Here is a 10,082-nt window from a genome sequence, read left to right as displayed (position 1 = left end):
AGAACAGTTGGTAGTGCTATGCGTCCACGACTAGCAGTATCGCCATATTGACGTTGTTCCTGCGTTGTTCAAGACGCCACAAACAAGAACAGTTGGTACTGCTATGCATCCTCGACTGGCAGTGTCGCCATATTGGCGTTGTTCCTGCGTTGTTCAAGACGCCACAAACAGGAACAGTTGGTACTGCTATGCATCTACGACTGGGAGTGTCGCCATATTGACGTTGGCGTGATGCGCGCGCCGCATTGCTCAAAACGCCGCTGACAGGAACAGTTGGTAGTGCTATGTGTCCACGACTGGAAGTGTTCCCATATTGACGTTGGCGAGATGCACGCGCCGCATTGCTCAAAACGCCATTGACAGGAACAGTAGGTTGGTAGTACTATGCGTCCACGACTGGAAGTGTTCCCATATTGACGTTGGCGAGATGCACGCGCCGCATTGCTCAAAACGCCATTGACAGGAACAGTAGGCTGGTAGTACTATGCGTCCACGACTGGGAGTGTTGCCACATTGACGTTGGCGTGATGCGCGCGCCGCATTGCTCAAAAGGCCACTGACAGGAACAGTCGGTAGCGCAATGCGCAACGCATCACAGGTCAGTAAAATGGAGCGAAGTGAGGTTAAAAAACAAAGTGTGCCTTCCCAACCGCGGTTTACACCTGATGACGATGAAACACTAATAAACGAAGTATCTGTGCGTGGAGTGTTGTGGAAATCGAGCCACTCGGACTTCAAGAATAGCGCGAAAAAAGATAAGATATGGAACGATATAGGGGAACTGCTAGATAAGACAGGTGAGAAAACTGTTTGCGGTCTACCGTAATGTCAGTCATAACAATATATGTGTTTTTAACTTACACGGAATTGTGATAGTGTATTAAATTTAGCTGTACACTGTACTAAATCTATTATACCGTTTCATAAGGTTGTCAGTAACTTACTATGCATCTGCTAGTTATGTTTTCTGCTTTCTGGAAAGATTTAAAAATATATAAAGATTAAATATGGAATTAAGTTTCTGAAATAAACTTAATCTTATGAAATAAACTTGAGAAATGTTGAAAGTCAGTATCTCAACTGTTGCCAACTTTCTTTCAGGGAAAATTGTACTTTTAAATAGTTAATAAACAATTACCATTAATAAAATCAATTATAATTTTCCGTATATTTGTGCTATACAGCAACGATTTTCATACAAATTTGGATTCAGGTTCTATTTGTCCACTATTTTAAATCTACCTTGTGCCTGGGGTTGCTTTTTCTCTGGGGGTGGATGACACCCTTTCTCAGGGGTGAGGAGTTTTTCATAGAATATAAGTTTGAAAATCGATAAATTGACTAATTCTAAGCAACCTTTTTTCTTTGAAGTTCTTTCTGAAAGTCAATACTTTTCGACTTATTCCCAATAGAAATTGTCGGTTTTTAACCACGTTTTCAGACGGTTTTTCACGAGTAAGTGGGGAAATATGCATTTAATCGAAAAACCTGATGAATGAAATACTAAAGCTTATAAAAAAAAACAAAAAAAGTCTTTTATTTATAATATATGCAGACCCAATACAAACGGAATTATTGCTTGATGAAAATTGATACTTCTAAAGAGATCAAACAGGTCATCGACAAAGAAGCTCAAAACAACCTTTTTTCATCGTTGACATCAGAGACATCTAGACTAAAAAATCAATTGTAATCTAGATGGAGAGGTATTTTCGTTGTCTCATCGGATCCTCAATTGAGTGCACTACGATGTTTTAGGCACGATCCACACTACGGCTGACCAACTGAGTTTTCGACACATTCTTGCACTTAATTTTCTAGTTAATATAATTTTTAGTAGGAATAAAGTGTAAAATAGATACTTTTTACACATCTAATTCGGAACTATAAAATGTGTCTGATTTTAACAGTTTTAATTTTAAAAGTATTGCAAAGGTGAACAAAGCAGTAATACATTTAACTATAATTTTAATTATACTATCTCGATAACAATGTACTATTGTAAAACAATTATGTTGATTACATCCAAACATTAACGTCTTTAAGCAAAGTTAATAGCTTAAATATTAATTTCGTAGTCCTGAGATCTGAAAACGACTGTAGCTAGGAATGGTCAGTGACTAGCGGACTGAGTGACTCACTATGACAAATGTTTGCCAAAATGACAAAGTAAGAAAGGCATTATATTTGGACAGTAAATGCTTGGATTCCATAATGTTTTTAAACCTATAAGATTTATGGACAAAGAACTAAATAATTTCGAAATTTATAATTTGTTTAAGAATAACCGAATTTTATCGAGTGGTATTTCATTAATGAAATTTTTTCGTGAATCAATGTATCCTTTCCTGAAAAAGAATGAAATATTTGGGACATTATGGGCTAAACAGAGAAAATGATGTTAATTAATCGTACCTAGTCATGTTTTAAATTAATATAATTTATAAGGAAATTGAAAAATAAATTTAAAAAAACCCAGAATATTGTAATTAATTACTAAAATATTTGATGTGTATGAAAATATGCTGTTTGTCATTCGCATGTTACATTGAGTTTTAATAAGTTCGGAATACGTATCCTCCATAGCTCAAGATAAAGAATATTTTAAGAATGAAATATTATAACACTGTGCTTCTGAGGGAAATAGCACAGAGAATTATTCTTTTATTCTAATATTTTTACTTTGTTGAAAACTAACAATTTATTCACCATAACCGAGCCTAAACTAAATTATTATTTGAGGTCAAATGTCTGAAAGTAAGCGAGCGTAGAAACATAAACGAAAGACGAACAGAAGAGTGTTGGTGACTGCACCGTGTTTTTTGCGTGTTCTGGGGACAGCGAGCCAGACGTGTTCGCTAGTCACTCTGTCCACACAACGTGATTACCTCAAGTGGTGTTATCAGACCTAGTTTTATTTAATTAACCACTTTTATAAAATTACTAACATTTTCTTAAGAGCTAATTAAACCAGAAAATTACCTTATATTCCACATAAGCCTAACTCTACCCTGAATTGGTTTAGTTTAACTTAAAACATTGCAGTTACTCTAAACATTGTAATTACTATTCCAAGGAGTCAATAGAACTGCCCTACAGTAATTATATAGTTTATGTACTGAGTGCTGGACACGCTCAAAGATGCAACGTTCTCGCCTCGCAGAAGTAGTTCTTGAGATTGCCTGTGTAATAGTAATGAAAGTCATATAATTTGAATTTTAATTACGTTTAACAAAGAAACTATAAACAAAAAGACCATACATGCTCTTTAAAAAACGTTTAAATTACTCACTAAATGAATGGACAGGTACATTAACATATTTCTTGACAGATAAAATTCTGTTTTAAATGATTGTCATGATTCATGTTACTCTACAATCACGAGTAGAAATTATGATTTTAAGGAGCCTGAAATAGAAAATGTGTACAGTGTTATTCTATAGATAATATATTATATACACCGCATTTATGTATTTTAAGTACACATTCACATGTTTTACAGAGTATAAGTTGTATTTCCAGGTAAAGCTTTTAAAATTGTTCTAGTACTAGTGAACGTTTAATATATTTCCCCTTGTAGAACTTACAAAGTATAAAACCAGTATGTGGGTACTGTAGGTTATTGAATGTTATCGAAGGACCAAACATAACGTGATTAGATTTCCCACATATGGACTGCCTGTAATTTTTACCTTTTGAACCCAAAATTGATAGAGTTACCAAAACACCAAAAACAAACATATTTTCAAAGTCAAGAAGGAGCAGTGTAATTTTAATTTCATGTCGTTACTTCTTTGTCCCCATTTACATTCTGTTTGGTATTAATTTATCGTTCACACCGTCGTACTCGTCCAGTTCCAATATCGTTGGGACTCACCAGAGGGGAGTAGACATTCGGCAAAGATGAAAACGGAAGTCAACAGAAACAATTTACCAGTACTCCTGCCCTAACTGAATAAAATGGTATAACATACAAAGTTTCATACGTCTCACTCATTCGAATTTGCCTAAATTTCACTCGATGATACCAATAACTGAGGTCGAAAAGACGTCTATTGTCATTGTGCACTGTATTGTTCACTAGTTCATACAAACCCGCTCACGGTGAATTGTGAACAATACTAACCAGTCGGTGGACAATACGTTTGTTGTGTCAACAAGAGGCTGAAAATGTCGGCCGGTTGCATGAAACTCGCGAAAACTTTTAGAGAAAGGTAGAATTCAAATGGAGCTTTTATCTTAAATCTTTTCATTAGTAAGTTTTTAAGGTTAGTTTTAATCAAAGTTGCTGGAATGACAAAGTTTGTATACCGTTAAAAGTTTTCAAAAATAATTGGGAGACACCAATTTTGAAACTTTACAAGATCCCCAAATAATTCAAAGTTTATAGGTGGTTTCCAATCGTATAAAATGTTTAACACTTTATTTTAGCTCTATATAGAGTCATCATGTAGGCAATCATTTATGAATGTAATGAGTGTAAACCCCCACCTATTTATATTATTTATGGATTACAATTACAGAGAATTTCCGTCATAAATTAATATCAAACGTTTTAGTCCTTCATCGTTTAAATATTCAAAAATTACACACTTTACAAAAAGAACTAAAAGGAGTTTGGATATATGTTAGTTATAGCTTTCAAATGAGATTCCTCTCATAACGCTATGATGGCGATAACAGCAGGTTTAACAGGACAACTCATGGCTTAAAGTTAAAAGGGAATAATTAACTACAGTACTTTAAAGTTCAATTAGAATGAACTGATTTAGAAAAATTTTGTTAGCGTGCTATATACAATCGTACGTTCCTGGTTTAGTTACAATCAGTTAGAAATAATGGTAGCAATAGTTTCACTTATAATGCTGGTATGTTACTATGTAGGCTATTTCTCAAAACTTTGAACGGCCGCTACTTCATTGACACTGGAGAAACGTACACAATGCTTAACCACCTAAGTATTCATCTTCAACCTTAAGATGTACTGAAATACTGTATATGCAAGCAAGAAATTATATTTTATTGTTTTATTTTGTATCTGTACACTGAAGTCAAAATAAATATTTAACTCAAATCCGTACGGTTGCCATCTAAGATATATTTTATTGAATGAGTCTCAGCTAACGAAGTTGTCTAGGGCATATATTTGTAAGTTATATTCACATTGGTTGTAGTCAGTTTACGATAGTTACCTGTTCACTCGTGGTGTACCGTAACGGTGTAAAATTTCCTAGTTGATTGCCCTAAAATAATATATAAATGTAATATACATTTACATTTACAATAACTATGGTTTACAACTTGACTTATAGTACTGTATTTAAATTATGTAAAGCTTCTTGGTGGTCTGAACGGCTGTCAAATTATGACAAAAAACTGTATTAATAATATACAAATCATACACAATATACAAATTGTTCACAATTGTTTTGTAGTTCAACCAATTACCGATAAATAGGGTTTGTCCATTTAACAGAAGCGTACCCGAAAGGTTCTTCCCAATGGGTAATCTATCCTTCCCAAAATTATACCACTTGACTAGATTAAAAGAACTGTTAGGGATTTCCGGTTTACACTGCATCGAAAAATTGTTATCACAATTCAGATGGCTCAGCTATGGTGGGAAGGGTTGATTGAATGTGGATGTTGAGTTCAGCTTTATTTCACTTTCAACTGAGATCTGACGCTGCTGCAGACGACTTCAGGAATCTGGAGTCTACGTCGCGTCGGTCTGAAGATATCCATAAAAGTCAGCCATGAACAAGTTAAAATGTACTCTTTGCACCGTTTCGAAATCAGAGACACCTAGACTACAAAATCAAGTGTAATATAGGTGAGGAGGTGTTCGTATTGTCTTATCAAGTGTAAAATCGTGGAAGGTGAAATGAACCTGAACTCAACATTCGCAAAATAAAATTGAGATATTGAAATATTACCTACATATCTACATAGCGTACATGTGATCTTGTAAGGAGCCAGATGTTCATAATGTTAAACATTTTGATTTGTTAATCATAACATACTAGCAATTTTTAAGAATTAGGATTGCAGTTTCTCGACATGGTTCGAGGCAAAACCGAATATTGATGACAGTCATGAAAGGATTCTTGTAAACCTAAGAATTGATTGAAAAATTACAAAAACAAGCATGAAATAGGTTAAGTTAGGTTTAGTTAAGTTTTCATCCCAGAATAAATGTGTATTTTTAGTAATAAACATGTCAGAGTTTTCTTTAACCTTTTTAATAACATAAACTACATCTACACCAGAGATTATATTGAAAAGTCACTATTTTTTGTTTTAAGTTTGTTATTGACGATGAAGGTTTGAAAGGATAACAGGATTTTGGAAATTTGCCATCGTTATAGGTTACAAAAGGCATAACACAACATTTTGAGGATTGGAATCTATCCTCTTTTATCAGGTGGGGGACGTACTAATACAACTTCCGAAATCTTGTTATTACCATTCTTCCGTTAAATTGCGAAGGGGTACCCCTCTTTAGTAATTAACAATATTTTTAAATACTATATCCACCTGCGATACAATTGTTTATAGAGAGATGTCTGTTCACTATATGATTTAATGTCCTCTGCAATATGTGAGAAAACGTAGTAAGTCCTAATATGTATTAACATTAGGCTTAAGTATTAAATGTAAAATTCAACTGTCAATATGTAAATATATCTAAAGATATAGAAATGTTTCATATTTATATTTATATTTAGACTAGTCTAATTCTTAACATTTTGATTTTAGTTGAAAACTAAGAAAAAGTTTTTGTTGTCTTTAAACATATTTATATTTGCACTACAAACAGAGCATCCAATATAAACAGGTTTAAATAACACTATAAGGTACATGATGATGAGCAGATAACCGTACTTAATAATTATTGTGTTTAAAATATTTATTACTAATGTGTGTCTAATGTGTATACGAACGAAGCAATAATGTTTTAACTTATAAATGCATTTTTACATAGTGGTTAATTTCCAATTAAAGGTTTTATGACAGTTCAGCTGCAGGTAAAAACTTAGTTTATAATGAATTTTTCTCATTATAAGTGCAGATAAACAATATTGTAGGAGGTAGGAGTAGCAAACATTGCAGGTAGTCATAAACAATCATTACATAACTTTTTTATAGGAGAACAGTGCAAAACACGCTGGAAAAGCATAAGGGACAATTTCAAACGCACCAGAAGAGATGAAAGTAGCGGAACAGGAAAACCTGCGAAGATAAAACGAGCCAATTATTGGGAACTATTAACATTTCTGGACGAAGCTGATGACAAACGAAGGTGAGAATGTCCAACGCTGATGATAATAATACATTTCATTACTAGTCAGCCAAGTATCCTAAATGAATTATTAAATAGTGTTATGTTTCCTTATAGAAGAATAACTACTAGACTATGAAATGTAAGACAATCTTTTATAAGATTTCGCGTGTTTTTTGCATCGTGATGAAAAGTATCGTTCAACAATCATCTCGAAAGTTCTATTGTGAGGCTCGGCTTTGCCTCACGCGTAAATACAATCTCGTCTCGCAATAGGTTACTTTCGAGATTATATAGTAATGAAATGTACTGCTTACATAACAGCTGTTTTTTATGCCTATTTTGGTCCATAAAGATTGTTTTTCGTCCTTATAGAAGTGCGCTAACCTCAAACTGTGTTATTGATTCATTATAAGTAATTGCAAAAAACCAGCCGTTTTATATGTAAACTTAAGTGTCAGTACTAGTGTGTTGAGTTATTATCTAATAAAAATTAAATTAAACGTGTAAGTTTTATTTTTGTTTCCTATATGATAAAAACCGTTCACCATACGGAGCAAAAGCGTCTTTACGCACTTAATCGTATTTCCGACCTCGGATCAGCATCGTTCTTGAAACACTCTTGGGTACCGATAACAACCACTTTTGCTATTAGTTATACAACTACTATTCGTAACCTTATACAGGTTTTAGACATCAATATGTAGTCAACATCAATGAACAAAGCAAATTAATGTAAGACCAAACAACGAACTGGATTCCTAGTGTACTATTAGTGTACAATGCTATAGATACCCAATGATGGTAGAGTGAGCTTTATAGAAACGAGTCTCTCAAGTCACACTGAAGGACACAGTGTGACTGCATCAACCTCGGAAAGAGTTAGGATTATTTTTGTATTTCTGAGTAGTTCTTTGTATAAAGATCTTATCAATATATACTCGAAATGATCAACAATTGTATCGCATGTTCTAGCTAATCAATACTTATTTTATACTTTTAAGACATTACAATATAGAATGATTTTCTTAATTTTGGTTGTTCCATTCTGGCATAGTCAAGAACAGTTCTTGTTCAAAAGTTCAAGAAATTATTGTCAAAAACCTAATTGCGTCACTTTACTTCTTAGGTTTACGCGGTCAGTGTCAAGACTATCATTAAGGGTTTCCGGTTCAGACAGTGTCAATCTATTACAAACACAATTATTCAAATCTTGAAATATTTGCGAACTCACTGTGGAGAGCCACCTTCAGTGAACAAATGTTAGAACAAAACCTATTTATTAACTGAAGATTATTGTTCACAGCGAGGCCGAAATATCTCAAGACTTGTTTTTGCAATTTTACGAAGCGGATTGAACCAAAGGGCCTTCCTTGATGATAACTGTGCCACATTGAAAACTAAATTTTTCACGAAAATATCACAAAGATTTTCTTCTAAGATTGTGTTTTCTTGTTAAAACTTGCATAAAGTGGAGATTTGGATGAGATGCTGCACAATGATTGTGATTGCGCTCTTCGTAAAAATGGGCGTTGGACCAGACACTTTTTGCTGTCTACCAAGGTGGGACGGTAACTGCTCATTGGAATGCTGTCTACCTAAAAGCACATTGATTGACATTCATTCATACGAGTTAGCAACATATATTTTCCTTTATCTGTTTGTGTTTCAGGGGTTGCAGCAAAGCTGGTGAAGGAGAGTTAAACTACACCGAAGTGACACACGTGATGATAGATGATGCTGATGGTGATGTCCTCGATGAGGATTACAGTATATTAGCTACCGAACAGGGAGGCCAAGACGACCACCTCCCCACACTTACCACTCCTCCTCAGACCGCGCATCAACACACTACTGTAAGCAACAATGATTCAAGGCAAGCTTCAGATAGGTTAACTGTAGCCGAGTCCCCTGTACACCCCAACCCCCTAACCTTGGCGAGGAAACAGAAGAGAAAAAGATACAGGAGTAACTGTGCCGTAATAGACTTGCTCAAACAGGCAGGGGATGAAAGGAATGTCTCGTTGAAATTTTTAGAAAGACTGGTACAGCCAAATTCTGATAAGGATGACATAGAGCTTTTCTTCCAAACAATGGCTGCAACTGTGAAGAAATTTAAACCTTCGGACAGAGCTGAAGCCAAAGTGAAAGTTTTTAATGTTGTAAGCGACATAGAAATGCGGCAGTTCTTTGACCCACCCGATACAGCGACTGCTGAAGAATATTCCCGCCCGCAGAGCTCTTCTACTTCCGCATTAAGAGGGAATGTAGAATAAAGTGTTTACTTCTCTAAATCAACTCACGTATTGATGAAATAAATATAATAATAGTTATTTTCGATTAATTTTAGAATTTGCCTTATACCAAAACACCGCTCCCTTAACGCTTTCCACAAGTAAAGAAACGCATTAGAATATGTATGGACAAAAATTGTAAAATTAAACTATTTGCTATGGGTCAATCTATTTCTTTTATTCATTTCAGTAACTATTCTTAGTCTTCAATACGTCTTTAAATCTCAAATAATAAATTTCGTTATAAGAAAACAATTGCAATAATAGGAAAGAATCATAACAATGGTCAAGCAGTTTATAAACATTTTTAATTTTTCTCAATTTACTTAGTTAAAATCGAACTTTTCGAAAATAAAAATGCTAAAGGTAAAATGTTATCAATAGTTAAATAACAATCTTCAAATCAAATATGGTTACATACTATGTAATATTCAGTGGCAAAAAGTGAAATTTATTTTGAACATTATGAGTTTTAAGAAATTCACCTTTATTTCACAATTACTGTT

General features: G+C 34.1%; 1 protein-coding gene across 1 annotated transcript; it reads left to right on the top strand.

Annotated features, from left to right (window-relative positions):
* Positions 1–306: 306 nt before the first annotated feature.
* Positions 307–9,743, top strand: LOC124358732 (transcription factor Adf-1-like). Its single transcript, XM_046811032.1, has 3 exons — positions 307–797; positions 7,150–7,303; positions 8,955–9,743. The coding sequence occupies exons 1-3, from the start codon at positions 581–583 to the stop codon at positions 9,556–9,558; spliced, it is 975 nt and encodes a 324-aa protein (XP_046666988.1). The 5' UTR covers positions 307–580; the 3' UTR covers positions 9,559–9,743.
* The last annotated feature ends 339 nt before the right edge of the window (positions 9,744–10,082 follow it).

This window comes from Homalodisca vitripennis, chromosome 3 (assembly GCF_021130785.1).
Source record: "Homalodisca vitripennis isolate AUS2020 chromosome 3, UT_GWSS_2.1, whole genome shotgun sequence".
Classification (NCBI taxonomy): Eukaryota; Metazoa; Arthropoda; class Insecta; order Hemiptera; family Cicadellidae; genus Homalodisca; species Homalodisca vitripennis.
The sequence above is the reverse complement of the archived record's forward strand: the minus strand, read 5'-3'. Positions and strand labels throughout refer to the sequence as shown.

Excerpts from the sequence above, each read along its gene's own strand:
- LOC124358732 (XM_046811032.1), top strand. The coding sequence starts at position 581 with ATGCGCAACGCATCACAGGTCAGTAAAATGGAGCGAAGTGAGGTTAAA. Across the intron at positions 798-7,149 it reads GGAACTGCTAGATAAGACAG|GAGAACAGTGCAAAACACGC; the intron begins GTGAGAAAACTG and ends ACTTTTTTATAG. Across the intron at positions 7,304-8,954 it reads GAAGCTGATGACAAACGAAG|GGGTTGCAGCAAAGCTGGTG; the intron begins GTGAGAATGTCC and ends TTTGTGTTTCAG.